The sequence below is a fragment of the Colletotrichum fioriniae genome, assembly GCF_027942845.1.
Source record: "Colletotrichum fioriniae strain IMI 355084 chromosome Unknown scaffold_3, whole genome shotgun sequence".
In the NCBI taxonomy this organism is placed as follows: Eukaryota; Fungi; Ascomycota; class Sordariomycetes; order Glomerellales; family Glomerellaceae; genus Colletotrichum; species Colletotrichum fioriniae.
The window spans coordinates 3,274,620-3,296,645 of NW_027076839.1; the positions used below are offsets into that span (position 1 = coordinate 3,274,620).

Sequence of the window (22,026 nt, forward strand, 5' to 3'; positions counted from 1 at the left end):
AATGCACATTGGTACGGATAGACACACTGAATTTGCCGTCGGAGCCGAATCTACGAGGTATTGCCAGCCAAACTGTCCGTGTCCTGATTTGTTCTTCTGCTTGAGCCCCTCTCCGCTAACATCGAATCCCCGGATTGATAAAGATCCTGCGCATGAGGTCGAGAGCATTACGCAAGCTGCAATATAGACAAGAGATGCATGCGTTCTGCAGCATCAGCTGGAGCGCCATGGTTGACATGGCATCAATAGTTTGGCATCGGCAACGCAGGGCAGGGGCAAGGATGCCACACCAAACATACGAACCGAAGGAGAGGTCAGGCTCGTAGCTCGCCGTCCTCAAAGTGCAAGAGTGCTTTGCCTTGCTGACTCGGCCTGCTAAGAGAATGCCGAGAAGGGGCTTTCCCACCTTCCGAACATCACCAAGCCAAGACCACCACCCAAAATGTCGGGATGCAATTTACGGCTCGACGCACCATTGGGCCATTTCACTCTCCAAAAACCCCTTTGGAGGGTATCTCGAAGACCTGAACCAACCGATTAAGGTTAAGTGAAGTAAGCCGTGCTCAGGGGCAGGGGATCGTCACCCCGGCACCCCTGGTTTTGCGGCTGGCACCGACAGCAGCCACAAAATGCCCGCGACCAATTACGATAGCCGTATTGTCCAGTTTATCTTGTTCTATCCAATGCGAGGCTGGCACTAAATCGGAAAGGGAAAGAGGGGTCCTGGCACCCTTGGCAATTTTTGCCAAAAATACGAAGAACTCACTCTCAATTTCTCACCCTTACCATCAATCTCACCCTCACTCTCACTCTCACCCTCACTTCAAGGGACTTTCACTAGTACACTAGGGAACTCGCCTCCCATCCACCCGGACCTCACTCGCTCTTCCCACAGGTCACAGACCAGGGCAAGATCAAGCTGTGCCACCGTTCTCTTTTGGCGCTACTCCGTACACAAAGCATACACGGAGACTACTGCCCTTGCTGGCGATAGAGCCCCTCCACAACAACCTAGGCCTGCCCAGAGTGCCTAGATCATCCGTCTCTTGCGGTCAGGTCGCCACGGTTCCGAAGGTCAGCTCGTGTATGTTGGCAAAAAGTTGTTGCCGCATCTCTTGGTCTATTCCTTCGCCGTTCTGGTGTCGTTTCACACCATGTCTCTCATATCTAACGGCCATGGGCCACTATCTCATCTCTGTTTCCTCTCTCATCCCTCGCTTTACCTTCGTCGTCTACACCCTTTCCACTTTCTTTGATCCCTCTATGCCTCCATAGTGCCCTAATCCAAAGGTCAAGCCGTCATTATTACGGACGACCAAGTCACTCACTTGCACTACATTTTGTAATTCGGTTTCCTCGTGGTCGAGGTAGTATACCACCATGAAGGTGAAATCATCAATACTGTTGAGCCTGCTCGGCTTAGCCTCACAGGCCCAGGCTGATCCGACATGGCCCTCGGACATTGACGAGTTGGAGGAGATCATGTACCAGTCGTTCAATTTCGGATCGCGACACTTTGCCGACAACGTCTTCCCCTGCGCCAAGGAGGCAACGGGCACCGGCCGCCAAACTGCTGCAGAATGGCTGCGAACCGCTTTTCACGATATGGCACCGGCCAACGCAGGGACAGGAGTTGGTGGGTTGGATGCATCTATACAATATGAGCTGTCGAGCACCGGCGAGAATACCGGCCCTGCCTTTTCGTCAACTCTGACCTTTATGGGACATTACTTGACCCGCAAAAGCAGCATGTCGGATCTCATCGCTCTTGGAGTCTATACTTCGGTCCTGTCGTGCGGCGGTCCCTCAGTTGCAATCCGATCCGGCCGCATCGACGCAACCGTGAAAGGAGCCGCAGGCGTACCGCAGCCCAACGAAGTCATCCAAGTTTTCAACTCGAAATTTAATCGCATGGGATTCACTCCACAAGAGATGATTCAAGTCACAGCTTGCGGCCATACAATTGGCGGCGTCCACACGGCCGAGAATCCAACCATCGTTCCAGACGGCACAAATACCAACGGCTCCGCGCCCATGGATAGCTCAAACGGTGTCTTTGACAACAGAGTTGTGACCGAATATCTAGATGGCACCACGCGGAACCCGCTTGTCATCAAAATGGGCACTGCTCGAGCCAGTAATTCCGATTTCGTCGTTTTCAGCTCCGACAAGAACGCCACCGTGAAGGCCATGACCGACCTCGCAGTCTTCAAGTCTACCTGCAAGACCGTCTTCGAGAAGATGATCAACACCGTGCCATCTGGTGTTACTCTCGGCGATGCCATCGCACCCTACACCGTCAAGCCGTCCCAGCTTCAGCTCTCCCTCACTTCGTCCACCATCATGACTCTTACAGGCTACATTCGCGTCCGAACTACCGCCATCACAGGCATCTCGAGTCTGACGATCAACTATAAGAACCGGAGTGGCGGGTCTACCTGCGGTACTGGCTCCTGTGTCTTTACAATCACCATCTCGGGTATTTCTAAGGGCTTGGAAGACAGCTTCTCCTGGTATCCCATCAGGCAGGAGATTCCGGTCAGCACGGGCATCTCGTCCTTTACTGTGACGATCAACAAGAGCGATGGCTCGAGCACATTATTTAACAACAATGGCAACTGGTACCCGATTCAGGACGGTATCTTTCTCCAGACGTCCCAGAGCTGCTTAACGCAGAACTCTGGCGATGTTACACTTGTCGCCGCAGTCCGCAACGACCGCACGTCTCTCCCGGTCAAGGCAGAAATCTCTTACAAGACAGCGCGAACAAGCAGCGTGGTGCCCCTGCTAGGTAAGATGACCGTCGACATGGTCAAGGGTGATTGTGTTGGCAGCTACACCTTTTACAGTGTCACCACGAACATTCCTGGTGGCGTCAGTTTCGAGTCGACTTTTGACTTCATCAGCGGAGAGGGCGCGTCCGCCATGATTGACCCGTTCAAGAAGGCCGACCCTATCGGTGGGACATGTTCGAGCTGGACGGGAGGGTCTCCGACATGTGGCAGCGTCACAGTGTCGTCTTCTACGTCCAGCGCGGCTGCGACTGCTACGATTTCACACAGACAGACCATGGGCGGCTACAAGCTCGTCTCCTGCTGGACCGAGGCTTCTGGTGGCCGAGCTCTCAGCGGTGCCGCGTTCGCTTACGACGGCATGACCCTCGACAGCTGCATGGCAAACTGCACGGGGTTCGACTACTGGGGTACCGAATACGGACGCGAATGCTACTGCGGCAACTCTTTGGCTGCGTCTAGCAGTTCCGCACCGTTGGCCGATTGCAGCATGCAGTGCTCTGGTGATTCTACCCAGTACTGCGGAGCCGGCAATCGCATTGAGCTCTACTCGACCACCGCCACCCGCACCAGCAGCTCCACGGCCGCTCCTACGGCTACTCTCGCACACATCAACACCGTCGGCAAGTACTCACTCGTCGGCTGCCAGACGGAGGCCGATGGTGGTCGCGCACTTTCTGCTGCCCAGACTGCTGCGGACGACATGACTCTCGACAAGTGTGCTTCTTTCTGCTCCGACTATACATTCTTCGGCACTGAGTATGGACGCGAATGTAAGTGTTGATTATATCTTGAGGTATGGATGAGAACTAACACAAAGTAGGCTATTGCGGTAACAGCCTGGCAGCAACCAGCAAGACTGCGCCCCTGAGCGAGTGTAACATGAAGTGTGCTGGTAACTCGTACCAGTACTGCGGTGACGGCAACCGCCTGGAGCTGTACAAAGTCGGCAGTGCCTCGTCTACTTTGGCTTCGACGGTGGCTACTACGACCTCGAGCAGTTCTTCATCCACGAGCTCTATCAGTGTCTCAGCGGCGAGCGGATCATCGTCTTCTACTCTGATATCTGCATCCTCTACTTCCAGCACCTCTTCGACCTCGTCGCCGGTGTCTACTTCAAGTTCGAGCAGTGTCGCATCTTCCAGCAGCTCTACTTCTTCTAACAGCGTAGCATCCTCAACCAGTGTCACGTCCTCCTCAAGCACCTCATCGAGCATTGTCTCATCCTCCAGCAGCGCCGTCACTTCATCGACAGCCTCGCCTTCGGCCTCAAGCACCGTCTCAACCTCAACAACCACATCTCCGACGCTAGCTCACAGGCCTACCATCTCGCCCTACACTCTGGTAGGCTGCTGGACGGAAGGCAACGGTGTCCGCGCCCTGAGTCAGAAGAACTACGCCTCTGGCGACAACATGACGCTCGAGTACTGCGCCTCGTACTGCTCAGACTACAAGTACTTTGGCACTGAATACAGCAGCGAATGCTACTGCGGCAACACCCTCGCCTCCACGAGCGCCGCCGCCCCCCTGGCAGACTGCAGCATGACCTGCAGCGGCAACAAGTACGAGTACTGCGGCGGCGGCAACCGCCTGACCCTCTACCAGTCCGACAAGCAGGTAACGGGCCCCAGCCAGCCCGCCACAGCCGGAGCCTATGCTTTCCTCGGCTGCCGCACCGAACCCGCGCAGGGCGGACGCGCTCTGGATGGGAAGGCTACGGCCAGCAGCGATAAGATGACCAACGAGGCGTGCGCGGCATTCTGCGATGGGTATAGCTACTTCGGAACGGAGTACGGCGGCGAGTGCTACTGTGGTAATTCCCTGCCGACGACGTCGCTTGATGCCCCGTTGAGCGATTGCAGTATGCTGTGTACGGGTTCCAGCACAGAATACTGCGGTAACGGCAATCGTTTGTCAGTATATAAAAAGTGAGAGCGGTTTAGTGATGCGAATAGGGGTTCGCAGATTACGAGGAAATGGGCATTAGAATCGGAGCATATAATTATGTAGATGCATTCGGCGTCGATGAGATTGGAGATATGATACCTCTTTGGCCAAGAATTTCGGCCATTTATATACAATTATAATGCATATTTCTCTCTTTACTGTTAGATTGAATGGGACATGTGTAGTCATCTAGATTGGAGACCTACCAATTCCCCTGCTTGACAGGCAAGACATGCGCCATCCGCATGCTTTCGAAATGCAACCCGCTCGACTCTTTCGAATTATCACGACCACGAAACATAATCGAGGATTTAGTCATGCAGTGTATTGAATGTCTGGGTCATATCTTCAACCGGTTTATCTACTCAAGATGGAGCCCCGTACTCTAACGTCACCGTCAATGGATTGTTGTAAACTTTGCTTTCTGTCGTTAATATTATGACCTCATCCCAGTTGCCGGCCCTTCGATACTGACCTTGATCGATTCTATTCAGAGTGAAGGAGTTGAGTGCCCCAATCGTAGATCCCGTTCAGATCATCCAGGACGTTCACCTTTCTGTTGGCTCTGTCGCCCTCATTCTCGTCTTGTCCTCTTCTACCGAAGAGCTACCTTTTTTCTTTACCCTGCCGTCGATGTTCAGACAGGTAGGCATCGCCAAGATGATGAAAACAGCCCAGCTGTCTGAAAGGGGTTTTTGGGGCACACGGCAGATAGATCGGGGATACAATATTGTATAAGAAAGAGATGACTGTGACTAACATGTATCAATTGGCAGACCAGAAGCTGTGATCTGATTTGTCTGGCTAAAATGCTCTACCTAGCTATAAAGAGAGAGAAGGGAGGCAAAGATTCCCTCATACCGGCAAAGACAAAAGTTCAGGTTTACCTTCGGACCAGGATGCTCATATTACGCATAAGCAACTACAAGGTGGCTAAACCATTCTCCTTCCACGACTATATCTTGAAACGTTCAGAGAACCAAGATTTCAAGATACGTAATAGCCGCAGCCTTCCATAAAGCCAGAAGTCGTGTGGTCCAGGAAACCCCCTGCGGCGCAGCCCCCTCCTCAGACAGAACTCGCTCTTGTGTTTCTTTTCTCTTCTGTAAAGATTACACATACGGTTTTTCGTCTCGGAAAACTAGGATGTGACGTATTGCAGTGGAGTTGCAGAGTCCTGTAGACTCGTTGCAAGGGTGGGTTGGCGGCCTCGATCCCTGCCAAGCAAGAGTACCGTTGAAGTTAGGGATAAAAGCGAGCTCTCTATCAAATAATTCTTCTTCTAGCGGACATCCGATATGGCTCGCTGGGTATAGTGCTACCTTGGGACTTGTGTCCTGCCGTCGCGTGCTGTTCACTCTGAACGGAGCTCCTAGTTGATTAGCTCGAGGCTGAATCTAGCTGTCCCGGGAATCTCACCCGCGGTTTTACCCACAAATCTCATCTGTATATCTCCTATATTATAAATCCATCAACAATTCCGAGCACATCTGAGACCAAGAAGAAGGAGCTAAGTAATTCTTCAAGGTGGCCAACCGGAAAATGGTTGAGTGATGGTCCACTAAGTTAGGCAAACGTGTTTGCGAGGCTTTGGTATCTTGGAGATATCTTGACCCTCATATCAATAACACCGATATTGCCTCCAGACTATAGCGAAGATGATGCAGATTACCTGTTGCTGGCTGGTATACCATAGTCTCACATCAAAATTTCGCTTCGCATCCAAGTATGGACGTTTGGTATTACATCGTAAGCTGATAATACATCTAGACCGACCATGGCTGAACGAAGTAGACCGTCCATCCAATGGGCAGGTTGTCATTTGCGGAGAGAAACTTTATCTCACATGAACGCATTCAAATGACTTGGGTTGAATTGAAACTAAAGGCGCAAGGAAGACACTATCTTGTAGTCGATACATCGGAAACCTCCAATATATTGGCATTAACGCTGTTACCTACTCTCTTGTCGGAAGGCGAACACGGTACCAGTCTACCAACAAAGAACTCCTCGATGAATACAGGAACGCTTCCAGAAACGATAACGATGGAAGGAGACTATCTCAACTGGACAGAATGTCTTGGCCATAAGGAAAAAGACGGCAACAGAGGGCTTTCGCTCCAGGCGATCCAATCTGGTAGAAAGTCAATCCCTTGAACAGGAAACAAACCATGCGGTTCTGTCTCCGCGGACGAGAAATAAATGTGGACGCGCACCAGACTATACGATGGCTGAAAGATGTAAACGGCGCGTCAATTTCGATCATGATTTACATAATCGTCGCTCTAATCTGGCAGAGCCGACGAACGCTGCGGATGCGTTTACTACTCATCAATAAATACAGTGAGAACTAGACGACCAAGCTTTGGAAGATATGGTATAGCCTAGTACCCAACATGCAAAGGTCCTGAAGGAGGACATTCAGAGAGACAACATCCCGCCCGACACATACGCCTTGACGGACATCGCCAGGAGACTCCGCGGCATCACCTTCCACCACTTTGAACAACTCCCACGGAAGGTCTCATCTCTCTCACCAAGGACAACGTTCATACCGCCGAAAGCAGGGTAAAAGATGGTCAAAAAGAACTGCTTTGACATCTCTGCAAGGCGTAAGGGCGTTGCGCAACAGGAATCTTGCATTATCGCGACATGGTAGGCGGTTAAAAGATAAGCCGACCAGCCGCATCGTTTTCTAGGCCAAGCGTTTGTCGATAACACCATCTTCATCGGCCAAAAGGACATCCAGCCAGCAGCATCTGATGCAAGCATCGTCGTAGGGCATCTCGTGAATCACGTACCCTATATCTCGTCGCATTTACGATTTGATAGGAGGTGATTGCGATTTAACCTGGAGATGAATGCGATGCGCACGAGAACGTCTACGATAACGGGCATTTGAAAAACACTCACGTCACATCACAACATGAAGCATCTCATCCTCGTCGGGGCGTGCTACGTCGACACAGTCCTCAGGCAAGGCTCTCACCCCGCCCAGTGATCAAAGGAGGGCATCCTACTCACACTCTTCTTCTCAAGCGTACCTCACTTCCCAGGAGAGGACCTGAAGCTACGAGCCACGAGCATCCGCGTACGCAGGGGCGGCAACTGCCCCAACACGATGGAAGTCCTCCAGCAACTCCCCCGCGCAGCGCACCTCCCGCATTCACAAATCGAGCCCCTGACGATGCACCTCGTCTCGCCTCTGCCGGAGCGTCAATCTCAGGCGACGGCGCAGATCATAGCCTCCTTCCCGTCCGCGCTAGATACCACTGCCGCCGCTGCCGCCAGCACCACGGAGATCAGATTTGATCACTGCCTATTCCGCAAAGGCCATCAGGCGCCGGCGAGCAGTTACATCTTCCGCAGCGAGGCGACCGGCAGCCGGACAATTGTGAACCACAATGACCTGCCCGATATGACGACGGACGAGTTCCTCAACGTCGTCGAGGCGTTCCGCGGCAAAGGCGGCCGGACGTGGTGGCACTTTGAGGGACGGGTTCCGGAGACGACACTGAGCTGCATTCTGGCTCTTCGGCGGGCCCTGGGCGATGACGCGGTGACGGTCAGCGTCGAGGTCGAGAGGCCGGGTAGGGCGGGGTTGAGAGAGCTCGCTGCTGAGGCGGACGTGGTTTTCTACTCCAAGAGCTGGGCTGAGGTGTGTCACGTTCGTTCTTCAGACATTGGCGTACGCCAGTCACAGCAGTGCGTGGTGCATACTGACAGGGCGGCACAGGGCTGCGGGTATACGTCCGCTGATGATTGTCTGAGGAAAGAGTCGCTATCGTTGCCGCGAACGTGAGTTCGGTCAAGACGTGTCCAACGGTCACGCATCACGTACTTGCTGACTGCAGAATAGGTCGTTGGCCATGGTTACGTGGGGTGCTGAGGGAGCATGGTGCATATCACCCAAGGACCCGCAGCTGGTCAAAAGCCCAGTCGAGACGCCGGTGAAGCAAGTCGTCGAGTAAGCTACGCCGTACCACTGCTCAACACCCAACTTTCTTCTTGGCGTGCAATACTAACAAGATGGGGGGGACAGCTCGGTAGGGGCGGGAGACACCTTCGTTGCGGGCATGCTGTACGGACTGATCTGTCAGGCCGACACTTGGGACGTGACGCACAAGTTGGGCTTCGCGGTTGCACTCGCCACGCTCAAAGTCCAGCGAGAGGGGTTTGGTGGACTGGGAGACGATATTCGTATGAACATGCAAAGGTCGCGCTGACAGTGGGCCATCCGTCAGGCGTTGAAACTGTCGCCGCGGGCACTCCGGGTCGTGGCCCCGTGTCCCCCCGGTGCCGTAGATGGATGCTTCGGCGGGTGGGACGACTGCCCGCCAATCGTTAGGTAAGCCAGGCCAAGAGGCCGTATTTTGCCCGCCAGCGGACCGATGGAGCACCCGTCGGCGGTCGCGCCTGTTCCGAAGCTGTGCGAGAGTGAGAGGTTGTATGACCCTCTATGGCTCTGTGGGGAGCAAGAGGCGGTGTACATAGTGGGCAAGGCTCAAGCGAGGAGGCAACCTGTTACGAAAGGGGGGACTCGGCAGTACACTAATAGTTGGGCATCCGCAAAGGCCAGGACACGTTGGTGTCGCTCGTTATTGTTAGTGGAGGGGTGACAGGCCGGGCCAACATGCATTCATGCGCCGCCGATGCTTCGATGCAGCTTGAAGATGGCGCACCTCACGCGGGGCCTGCGACGGCGAACAAGGCTGCATGTGGCCTGCTGCAGCTGATAGTGGCATGCCGCATGGCCCCCAGACCTAATCGGAGACTACTGCGCAGGCGAAAACGGGGAGTAGCAAAATATTTGGGCCGTTGCTACAGTACCTCTGTGTGAACATCCTCATATGCCGCCCAGCGAAGTTTGTCGCGAGAATTTCGTCCCCTTCGTATGGATCTGCTGCAGCTAGACCGTGTGGGTGACTGAACATACAGATGGACCAAGTGACCTTGTTGGAAAAGGGTGCCGGGGACAGAGGATTGTCACATTTTTCTGGATTCGGTTGCGGAGCCATAGCCTGGAAATGAGGAAGAGAAGAAAAAACTCTTCCCACTACGTTGGTCAGCTCACGAAAGAGAACGGATAGGCCATTGTTGATACAGTGAGTGGGGGCAACGGCCTGGTTGTCGATCTGCGGCGATTCAAGAGCCTTGTTTGTTGTGCTCTTCCTGAAGTTCCTCGAAAGTAGTCAGTGGAGCCGCCTCTATTTCCTTGTGTTTCCATAACACGGGTCTTGAGAATAGATGGGAAAGTCGCAGCATCCATAGTAGAAAATGGCCGGGTTCGTACGGATGCACAACGCATATGGCCCCGAGTCTCCGTAGTTGATCCTAACATTGCGGTGCCGAATGGTGGTGTACGAAGGTCAACATCAACGGCGGGGCTGCAAATCTTTGCGGTCGTCACAGTCAACAAATCATGACGTTCCCTTTCTTGCAGGCCCGAAGACTCAAGTGCGTCGGGCGGGGTCGGTCCATCCCATCATCGTCAAGCTAGGCCTGCGCTTGTCTTCATATTTGCTCCTCGGCTCCGGTGAAATTGATCTCAAGCACCCAAGGGTGACGGATTGCTGCAACTTGTGCCTCGTCCTGGGAATGTTGGCGTTGGATACATGGATCGGAGTGCCGAGAAAAACTTCGAGTCTCTCGGGAGTTGCAGAGAAAGGCTGGCGAGGGTGGAATACAGTCAAGCGTTGTAGTAAAGTTGCTCGCGAGCGAGTTCGTACTGCGTAGGCCAGTGGCCCCCGACGGTAGGAAGCGGGTTTGTCTGGATGTTCGTTCGTTTGACAGCTTTGGGATGGAGTTGAGCGGGCGGTGGGCGGTGCCTGGTGGCAAAACCTTGGATCGTCCAGAATGATGTAGCGATTTCCGCCCACGGACCAATAGTAGGAGGGGCTTTTGCCGACTTTGAGACCACGGTACATAGCAGAGACTGGGAGCAGGGACAGGCGTTCTGGCATAGTCAGGCATCTGCAGCTTCAGAAACAAGCCCGCTGAGCCCGACGGAGGTGAGCAGTCGAAGCTCCTGTAACCGCATCTGTAAGACCGGGCAGACAGTCTGCAGGTCGCCTTTCTCAGGGGCTGGTTGTGCTGTGTAGGGGATTCATCGCACAACCGTTCCCATTTTCAAGGGTAGACGAAAGCAAGCACTGCATGGCAGATTGTCTGACCGAAGAGCCGAAGGGGGCGTCTCTGTAATCGAAGTCGGACATGTGGTCAAGGACGGGCTTACTTACAAAAATCGTAATACCAAGTAGACCACCAGGAAGATGCAGACACCTAAGGGAAAGAAGAAAAGCAAAGCTAGACGGATGGAGCGCAACAATGACACTGGCACACTGGATCATCAGTCAGCCATCCTGACCGCGATTACTTGCGAATGCTGTGCGACAAGGAGCTTGACGACTGGGTAGTGAGTACATACCTCCCATGATAGTTTCCAACAACTTTGTCGATCGAAAGACGCCCGCTTGTGCTCGGCGGTCGTAATGGTGACAACGAGCGGAAGAGCGCGGCGGCGCGGGTTGTGTCGCAAAGCTAGTGGCAGCAAATATGAGCCTTATAGTGAGTTGTATCCGTAACAGCCTCATGTCGACCATGTCTCGTGGGACGAAAAGAAACCCAGGTGGGCAAGCGGGGATAGCGAAGATGTGGGGGCGAGGGACGGTTAGTAAATAATGGGACCGTCCGTCCATGGCGTTGCGTCTTCAATCTTTGTTGGCGTGCCTGGCACTGGGAAAAAGGGGTGTGAAGTGTCGAATATCGGCAACTCGAGCTTAAGCCGGGGAGGGGGGGTGGCATCAAACCAGTTGGAGGGAAAGGAATCGTCAGGGTAGCATTGGACAGCGGTAGTCATGGCGGTGATGGCTGGCTCAATGAGCGGCGGCGGCAACCGGGAAAGAGTGAGACTGATCTCGTTAGCGTATAGAAGGGGTGATGAAGACTGAAAAGGGCAGAAAACCCAAGTCTTTCACTGCCTCATTCTCATCGACGTTACGTGCCCACACCCCTCCCCTTGACCACCCAAGCCATGTCTTCTCAGCCCGCATTTAACTCGCCCAGATCGGCGAGGTCTCTACGGGCGGAGAGGCACGCACGTAGGAAACCAAAAGCACACTACCCGTAGTTTGCCGTAATGTCGAGTAGCTTATACGTGCCGCCTCTGCCTCTCAGCCTCACGTTTGCTGGGCGGACTGAGGTACTGGGTACCTCGCACCAGCTGGCGCTACCTCTACAAATAGATGCAGCCAATGTCTTCAACTTTCAAGCATATCTCATCGTGAGTTTCTGCGTCAGGCTCACAGGAGCCGCCTCTCGTGCTATGACGAGTCATGATCTGCATCACAAACTTGTTGAGCACCCATATATCTTCCGTCTGCATGCTTTGATCCAGATCGTAGGATCCAGCTGACCTTGGATGGGCCCTCACTTGCTAAGAATGATTGTCAGTGTCAGACTTTGAGGCTAGGTACTCATGGCTTTGCTCTGGCGAGTCTCGTCAGCTTGGCTTACTTTCAGTATATCCATAGCTTCGCTCGCGTAGCGTATGGTATGCCGACCGTCCGCATGCTCCCTCTGGCCAGGTATCACAATGATGAAGCTCCAGTTAGTTATTATGGGACTGAACGATGAGCCTTTTGCAGGAGAACAGAGAATATACCGGAGAGAGTCCGGCAGCCAGACCATCCCCGGTCCCAGCTGCTCCACCGTGAAGAACGCCTTGATTGCCATTACCCGCTAAAATCGCAAAGGGTGCTGGGCCCATGGCACTGGTTAAAGAGTGGCACCGACCGGATACTTTTGTCCACCTCCAATCCAGGCCTGCTGGGTTGCGCTAGGCGACTGATGCTCTCCTTTCCTGCTTGACAAGGGACTCATCATCTCCGAACCAATCCCTGGCATCTTTCAGCACGTTGGAATCTCTGGGGCCGGGACTAGGGCCGGGGTCCTAGCTCGCTGGATGACAAGCCATGGCCATATCATGGCCCATGTCTAGAATTGTGTGTGCGTGAATGTGCTGGTTCCCGCATTCGGTCGGACTAGATCGTCATGGGCAGCTGCAATTGCCGCCGCGTGGTGAGGTAAAAGGTAAACGGCACCTTCATACGTACTCCTTACCCAAATTCTTGCTGAGTCGTCCAAGTCCAAGTTCTTGAGTCTCTTTGTGTTGTATTGGCCAATGAGCCGTACTTGACATCTGCTGAGTAGCCGAGAGACAAATAATGTTATCCATACTCTCGCGAGCCGGACCACCTGGGGCAGTCTGAATCCCTATCTGAAATTCTGAACCCGAGCAATACTCAAAGAAGTGGATGGCGCCGTCTCGTCCCGTTGTATCGTCCCGATGGTCGGTGCTTTCTGTCAAGTCCCCCCATCCATGCAAGACGCCCAATCAGTCTCCAGGGGGCTCTCTCGGTGGCCCGCGCGTGAACAGTAGATCATCTGGTGGAACTGACCTTACCAGGGCTGGTTCGAGGGTTGGCGGATTCTTAGTCGACAACCTCAAAGCGACCTTGGGAAGCCTGCTATCCCTGCCCTGTTTCATTCTCATCTTTGGCAGACCATAAGACGGACTGCCCACTAGTATGTATGCAGCTTTACCCACCAACACCGACCCCTGAGATCCCTGACTTCTCAAGCCTGGCTAGCCGGCATGACAGCTTTGCGCATTAAAGTGTTTTTGTCGGTAGACCCCGGTTTCACCGAGGCCCTGACTGCTCTGCCCTCCGCCTGGTTGTTTTCATCAAAGAATGCTAAACAAGACACAGTTGGCACACCACCCCTTGAACACAAACGGCCGAGCGTCGCCCGGGCTTTATTTAGCTCGAGGATAATATTGTCCCCATGGAACCTTGGAAGTCCGAAAGGTCTGGCTGCTAGCAGGAAACACGTCAGTGATTTGCGGCTGTGGTGAGTTAGTCGCGGACCCCATACTTGGTGGTAATCTGGAGCTTGACGCCCCGTTTTGTGCAACATGCGGGTCGTAGTCACCAGGCAGGAATTGCTTTGCGCCATCTTCACTGATCGCTCCCAACTCAAGGCTGTATTCGTATTTGACGAGAAAGCCTGGTGACTTCTAGAAGGAGAAGCACCCCGCCAGGTATCGTCCGCCATGCCAGAGAAAACCCTGGCCCTGTATCCGTACAGTATGTCCATGTTGGTTCATACGACTTAAAGCGTCGAAGCAAGGTGTACAGAGATGGCTGAGGCCAGCAGTGGAGCTGTGGCATCAAACTTGAGCAGTCAAGGTCAAGACCTAGCAAACACCAGCTGAGTCAACCGTGCTATCTTGTCTGGTTCACATCCAGATCGAATAGACGGCCCAGCTCCAGGTATCCGTACATATGGATATTGCATTGGGCGGGGATCCAATGCTCGTCAAATGTGCGCAAATAGGGAAACTTGCATGCTGATCATCTCGCGGAAGCAAATTTGGCTTTTGCCTATCAAGCCACGCCCTCAAATGACCTGGCGCACGAAACCAAATGTGGTCGGACAGACTTCCGCCGACTGACAGGGAATAGGATCGCTGGCCTTCAGTACGAAGTACTTGGTCCTGGACTCCTGGAACACGATGCGCAGGGAAGGAGGGGACGGCTGCTGTCCGACGGGCACCGAGCCGCTCGAGAATTGGGAGTCATCTGTCATCAAGGCAGCGTATCCGTATCGTCGTCTTGAATCGAGAGAGCTTCAATCAGCCACGCGTCCTTGTGGCGCGGGTGGGCACAGTACTCCGTACAGAACTGACAGTCATAATTCGACCCTTAGAATGTGGCTGGGATGGTGAGCCTGCCTTATCTTGATCACCGCTTCGTATTGGTGCATGAGCGAGAATGTGACGGCGAGGATTTCAATCCCTCGTTAACTCTTCAACTGAAAGAAGGTTGTGAAAGACGAAGCGTGTCTGTAAAGGACTGCATGAAAGGGAATGTGGGCTAAGAGTAGCGATACCTAGTCAGTATCGAACCATCGACAGAGACGCGAGAAGCACAAGGGCGTAAGCCCAACTCGGTCGCGACTTTGGCAAAATGCACCGGTGATGCGTACCTAATGGATGGAAAATGGAGAGTCGGTGACAAGATATGCCGATGCTGGAGGACAACTTCTTTGACAACTCCAAGTGGCCCACGGATAGTAGCCGTGTGATCCGACCAATGTGGATGACAGGACTCAATGGCTCAGACTATGAAAAGGTCTCGCCTGACAATGATCACCCGTGAATAAAACAGTGGTGTTCTCCGTACGTTGTTGGCCCTGTAACATTGGAGGGACAGATGCGCAGACGTACTGTGTAAGTAGCCAGATACACAGTATATGAATTGAAAATCTTGGCCAAAGTGGCTTCCAAGGACGAGGTGGAAGGTCCAGGATCCAGGTGAGTGATATATTCCACTGAAGATCATGCCGTCCTAGGCAGGCCGCAGGCCGCAGGTGGGATATGTGCAGAGAGTGTTGCATGAGGTTTTGAAGGCCTCCGGCACACCCCCTATAAGTCTGTGAAGCGAGGAAATCAGTGACCAGCCGGACGTTATCAGCGGATTGTTGGCAGTAGCGCCCTATATCCGCAGTGAAACCCGTCTGGGAGCTGTTGGTACTGGGCGACAATCAAGCTAATTCTGATCAGCCGTCTTCGCACTTGCTATGTATATCTACCTCAGTGGTGCAGGGATGCCGCTTCGTCATGGCTTGCCATGCTGATCTGAGAAGTTTGCCAGCACTAAGCTGCTAGCCCGTGGATGGACACAAAAAGCACAGTACGTCTGCTCACTGCTCAGTGCTCAGAGAGTGAGCCAAGTGACCAAGCACTTATGAGCGCGAGGCTGCTCTGTTAGTGGGTTGTTGCAACTACGTGGTATCCGTACACCGCAGGTGAAAGCGGCACGGTGCCGCCATGAACACTATTGATGAAGAGACCATTGTCCGCCACTCTGTCCGTAAGCTTCACACCCTCGCTAGTGAATCGTCTTTGGCTCCGTTTTGGGGAACGTTTAGGGAAAAGGATGGATGTTGAAGAGATCTCGCCAGGTGGCCCACGAACCTTGAAGAGTACCAGCTTGTGGGGCGTCCACTTTCGAATGACCGAGGCGCTGTCCAAGTGTCTTCCTTACCTGATGATAGGAACACCAACGAAACGGGACTTGCGCCTTCTTACTACCAGCAAAGGTTGAATGGGCAGCGAGACAAGACGGTCGGCGTGCTGTCTCTCCAAGGTCTATTGCTCATTACGTGGCAAAGAAGCGACGCATACAATGGTTTGGTCATAAGCCAGGACAGGGCCATGGGGCTTGGTGAGTACTGAGTAGTGCAGACTGCAGATACTGCTGCCAAGGCTCCACAGATGATTCAATCAGGTCTGCAATAGCTCGCCGGATATCGGGAAGCTTCTAGGATGTCAAATGCGCATCGACGAAGCCTAGATTGGATGAAGAAGACACGCACGCGGCACGATGCTCTCATACGGCGTGACGGCGTGATGTAGAACGTCGAAACTGAGCATTGCCGTCCATTGGCCCAAAGATGCAACCAATCAAGCGAATGGAACGTTCCTAAGACTGAGCGTCAGCCAAAGGGTTGAAATGGGTGACGTGGTGGTAGTAGGGGCAAGTTTCCCAGGAGCATTTGCCGGACGTAAGATCTAGGTACACAGGCGAAGGTGAGGCGTGTGAGGGCGTCAAGATAATTGGGCGGTAAACTTTGCACGACGCTTGGTTATGTTACTGCAAGATAATATCCAAGCATCGTCTCTCCTGTGAGGATCCGTCTGATGAGAGCAGAAAGACTTCAGTCGGGAAACGGGAGGGATCCGTTGTCGCCAACCGGGGAGGGGTGGAGGGCGTGTTCTGAGAAGTCAGGAACTTCGAATCGCTTTAGCGTCGACAAACCTTCGGTCACGTACCGTCAAGGGCGTTTGGATGAAACGAAGATGGAAGGAAACCAACAACGAAAGCGAAGGAGGCGACAGCGAGGTCACGTGCGCGTTGTCTCGTGTGCTTGTGTGCTAGTGTGCCTCGCGAGTTCACGCGTCCCATCTCATTCAGACGGCCGTGCTTGGGTGAGTCCAGGGAGGCCAGACCCGAAGTCCCAGACTATCTTTGTAGCCCGCAAAAGAACGGAATAGGTGCGTATGCAGGCTGCAAGGTGCGGCCTGAGTGCACGCTGCAGCAGTTGCAGCCGCAGGACACGAAGAAGGCGGAGACCCTGAGCCAACCCCGGCCCCCTCCCTTTCTAAATTCTGATATTCCGATGAGACTCAGCACTCAAACACTCAAGCGCTGTTAGACCAGTCCCGTTGTTTGCCTAACAACTAGCAGGCTTGCACACTCCCCGGTGTTGTTGCCGCTCGATGCGCCTGCTGGAGTCTGGAGAGTAAGTCAGGGATACGTGTTGGCGGATTGCGGCACCCTAACAAAAAACCGAGACTAGTGTAGAGTGGCACTTCATGTGCGTACGGAGGAGTACTTCGGAACGATACATAGCAGGAGGCAGGAGGGTCCAAACCGGACGCGTGCCTATATGCATCTTCGGTAATCATGGCGGACGAAATGCATACCTCCAGCCTAAGTGGAGAGAAGCGAGTTGATTCGGGGTTGTCAGGGTCGGCGCGACCACGATAGGCACACGTACGGGACGCATGCTGTGAAAGATATTTGTAGCAAATGTCGTGGCTACGCCTGCCGTGTCAGTCCTCAAAGGTTGCTGGCCAAAAAACAAAGATGGTTCTACCAAAGGGTGAGAAGTGTAGGTTAGATGTATGGACGTCGCTTGGCGAATAAGCAAGCACTTACACTGTCAACCATCACCAAAGTGCCAATGTATCCGTAGAGGGGTAGCACTCCAAAGTACGGCCCAACACACGCCGAGGTGATTGCCCGATGGCTAGGCCTTTGGTGAGAGTAGAGTGAAGGGCGAGAGCCGCCAGGCGGACGCCTACGCAGTATGGCTGGTGGGTTTGGCGGCATACCTTGAAATGAGCATGTTGAGCAACAGAATGACTAAATAGACCAGTCCAGGCCACCACTCCTGGAGGGAGCCCCTCGCGTCCACGGTTTAAGTGGGGTTCCTGATGGTGAGAGAAATGCGAGAATGTGAAATGGACGCCTGTGCTGTGTCTGTACCCACCGCGCCACAGTTCCGTATATCCGTACGTATGTATTTACTGTGTAGCGTTGGCCGAGGTGGCCGCAGGCGTACAGAGACGGAGAGACAAAGAACCACAGGTGGACGTCAGCCGTTGTAACGATCGAGAGAACTCCATGCTGTTGCCGCACGAGATTGGAACAAGGCGAGGGAGCGAGCGAGCGGACGCAAGCCAACGAGTGGACGCAAGCCAACGAGTCTTGCTGATCCATACCAACGTGGTACCTTGGCCTGGAATCCCTGTCAGTGCCTGTGCTTTGATGGTTGATGCGATTCAGCGCTTGCCGGGGCAGGCCAGGGTAGGCTTTGAGAGGAATGGCATCTGCGGAAGCTGATCTCCAACCGCTGGACATCTAAAGCGAGGAGTGACGTGGAAATTGGCCCTGGCGGTTCGGGGGGTACCAGGGTGGCAAGGCCTCTCCATCGATTACATCCACCGCTTTATCGATACCGTGGGTTCCCTGACCATAATCTCCCTTCCTGGAGCGGACAAGACCCCTCGATCTCGGATCACCTGCGGCCTGCCCACTTCAACCTTCTCGAAGCTGTCTGGGAACAGGGACTGGTGGGACGCGGACCCAAGAGCCAGAGCGGCTGCCAACGCCTTGCGTATGTACAATTCCCGGAAGTTGCCTGGCTTGTCCAGTAACTGGACGAGCCGTGAGGTACTTCGTAGTGCGCACCATCCATAGACGAGCAGGCTGTAATCAAGTCGGTTGGGCCAACTGGACCGCATTTCTCGAACAGCCCGTAATAATGCGCAGCCTGTGCCTGACACCCGGTGCTCTTTTCTCCAAACTCCCGCGAGCTTGCTGGCAGTTATCCAGATATTTGGAAGGCTCTGCAATTTGTTCTTAGATCGTGATGTACGAGCACGGTTGGCACGGCATTTCTGGTCTTTTGTGTTTGCGGGTATTCTCGACTTTGACCTTTAAAGTGTCTTAAAGTGTCGGAGCAAGGCTGCCATCAAGAGTCAGCAATGACAAGTAAAACACCAATGCCTTGGCCCCATCAGACCTTGGATGCGCGTCCACCACATACGTCCAGACATCCTCAGATGGGAAGGAACGGCCTAGAGCACAGCCGCGGATGGAGGAGGAGCCTGCTTGCTAGGCCTTCGAGGCGGGGCGTGAGGGGAGATCGGCTGGGCCCAGTTCTCAACTTCCCAGCGCAGCAGTCATGGGCTCGAGGCACCGTGCCTGATACCACAGGAGACCTAGGTAGCCAAAGTGGAACAAGAGCTTGCTGTCACAGGCCGTCGGCTTGCCCAAGGCTCCAAATGCCACCGATATTGACCCAGTATTGGCGTCCACATATACACCGCAAGGGGCGCAACCCCCCGTGCCCCCCCTCTTGAAGGAAGCTCATACCCCGTAGAAGGAAGGGTAGGCTGGCCTGGGGGTGTTGTCGGTGAAATTGAGCACCGGGTGTACTGGCGTAGACAGGGGCGGAAGAAGCGCTGAAAAGTTGGAACATGGCCTGAAGAAAGAAAAGATTACCGGCCTTCGCAGTAGAGAAGGGGTGATGGGGTGCTGAGAGATGTGGTGGTGCATGGGTCCAAACTCTCCAATCGCGGGCTCGCCTCAGATGACGGGCGTCTCCATCTGTGGCATGGGGCCATGGGTAGACAAGTGACGGGCATGCAGATTGTTGGTGAGCGGTGGTGTATCCGTACGGATACAGTTTGTGGTACGTGGTGGTGCCGAGTTACGTTAGGTAGCTGGAGTCTCTCGTTGGAGTCGACAAGCTCAAGTGTTGCGGGATGCATCAGCCCATCAGGCTTAACCTCATCATGCCTGAGGCCACAAGATCCCTGCTTGCTCCTTCCTTCTTTAGCCTTGAGTCGACAGCAGAGCAAGTGTCCCACTCATTGTGCTTCCGGGCGCTCTTCTTGCCTGAGGTTGTGATTTTGGTCTTCTCCTTTAGGTTGGGCGGGTGTTCGAAACTTGGCGGTACGTACTGCTTGCTTACGGATGCTTTCCCTGACCAAGTTCCATCTTTGCTGTCCAGAAACTACCTTGCTGCGGTGCATCTCGGTCATTTTTGATGTGCCTGCTAACCTACTTTACCGTACACAGTACCTAGGTAGCTCTGCGACGCTGCGTGTACCTGGTGTTTAATCTGAATGTTGTATTATAGAGAGCGTGCGGCGATGCAATGAACGTGAGCATTGTACCTATGGTCTCTCTGAACATTGTATCCTCATGGTCTTCCTGCGCTGTCGCTTGGGGCAATCGACCAACGACAACCATGTATGGATACATTATAGATGCGTGGGTTGTGGAACAGCTGTTGCAACCTTTTCACCGTGAGCCATTTCGGTTGTATTTCCTCATCCATGCCTCGTGCTCAGGTACGCCGGTGAGGGTGGGGGCCGTCAATAATTGCAGCCGCCTTTTGACTTCTGCTCGGATGGGGAGGGGCGATTCCGCATCTAATTTTTTTCCATCTGCTTTTTTCCTTCTTTCTTTTTTCCTCCAAGATGCCCAGTCACACACCCACCCGGGTGACAGAAAAAAGCGCACACCTAAGATAGCAACAGCTTCTGTATAGGATTTAAAATTATATTAAAATTGTGGTATAATAAATACAGAGTAAGCTATTTTCTGATTATTTTCATATAATTCTCTGACCATTGTATGGCGCTGGATTGCTGCTGGGAGCTTATTGGGATAAGTATATTCTCAGTGTTTAGTTTAAGGTGTGCGCTTTTTTTTGTCACCCGGGTGACACCTCAGTCTGCCGCAGCCCACTTTGACTTCGTGAAAGTGACGAGTAATTAGACGCTAGACAATTACAGCAAGTCAGGTCGCAGCACAGAATATGTAAGTTGCGGTCTCCAACTTGACTCCAACTACGGAGACAGGGTGACAAAGATTCGTGCCTACCGCCTGGGCCCTGGCCTGTACCCCTGGATCCTTTTCTAGTGTAGGTTCCTTCTTTTCACCTTTGAGCCTCGTGTCTGGCCGCCTGACATGTTGCTACTCGCCCTGTCTGTCACTCACTATTTCGGAGTACTTTTGTACTGCGCATTGCACTGTCAGGACTCAGGAGCAGGCGCTGCCCTTGATTGATCTTGTTGTTGTGGTCCTGGTCCTCTCAAACTCCCGTCCCTGCTGGCCCTTGCTACTGTATCGCCCTACTATAGCGCCCCTACGGATATACAAGCGGCAAGCAGCGATGCTATATTTGTTGCGGAGCGAATTGGATTGGACGGAGTTGAATTCCTTTCCATATTTCTGGGGGTTGGGGCACCTTGGGAAGGAGGTCGCGCACAAGGTTCCCACTACCTCAGCTCCCATGTCTGTCTCACTATGCCCTAAGTACTGACTACCTCGCAACACATTCATCCCGCCTCTCTTCCAGTCCTGATGAGGTACGTACCGCACCTTCGTAACCTTGCTTCTTCTCCTTCCTTCCATCTTTTCAACCTGCCCGTGGTAGGGTACGGAGTAAGTTACTTCGTACTGCCACCGCTCCTCGCCGGCTTGGCGTTTCTAACCTCAAGTGTCCCCGTGTCACCCCTCCATCTTCCCTGTGCCCTCTTCGCCTTTCCTCTTTTTGCTCTTTTGCGCTACATTTTATGGATACTGTGCTCTGTCCGCCCAAGACACCATGCCCATGCCTATGGAATCTGGACCTTCGGCACCCTACAGCTCCTGCCACGCACACCACGCCCTAGGTGACAGCTGACTCTTGCTTGAGGACTGGGCATGAAGGAGGGGCCAAGCTCGGAACGAAAAGGCGGATGGCTTCGTACCAGTGTACTTTCACCCATGACGCAGTTGCCAGCCAAACTATCGGTATACAGTACGTTTTTGCCAAGCAGGCTGAGTGATGCCGCCCAACCATCCTCCATTCACCGACCAACTGACTCCCATTGTTAGTTATTATTCGAACGCTGGCTGTGTGAGCGTCTTTCACATCCTTTGCGTCAACATCCATGATCCATATCGGAGGTTTCGCAATCCCACGTTCCAATCTGCCGCCAATTTGCCCGCTCGGGAGTCGGACAGTCGTTGCCAACACACTTTTTGCCCTCACTGGCTTGCCGAAACCAAGAAACAGTCCATACTGCCTGCCTCCCTCATCTAGACATGATCATGGATGGAACCTGCTGTGGAGGAACCATGATGGCTTGCCGTCT

At 53.5% G+C, this 22,026-nt stretch overlaps 2 protein-coding genes across 2 annotated transcripts; both read left to right on the forward strand.

The window, feature by feature from the left end:
• Positions 1–1,380: 1,380 nt before the first annotated feature.
• On the forward strand, positions 1,381–4,724 carry N0V96_003768 (uncharacterized protein; the record flags this gene model as incomplete). The annotated part of the gene is made up of 5 exons (XM_065756936.1): positions 1,381–3,565; positions 3,616–3,679; positions 3,739–3,912; positions 3,964–4,136; positions 4,240–4,724. The coding sequence occupies 5 exons, from the start codon at positions 1,381–1,383 to the stop codon at positions 4,722–4,724; spliced, it is 3,081 nt and encodes a 1,026-aa protein (XP_065614703.1).
• Positions 4,725–7,860: 3,136 nt separating this feature from the next.
• On the forward strand, positions 7,861–8,710 carry N0V96_003769 (uncharacterized protein; the record flags this gene model as incomplete). Its single annotated transcript, XM_065756937.1, has 2 exons — positions 7,861–8,397; positions 8,594–8,710. The coding sequence occupies 2 exons, from the start codon at positions 7,861–7,863 to the stop codon at positions 8,708–8,710; spliced, it is 654 nt and encodes a 217-aa protein (XP_065614704.1).
• Positions 8,711–22,026: the final 13,316 nt, after the last annotated feature.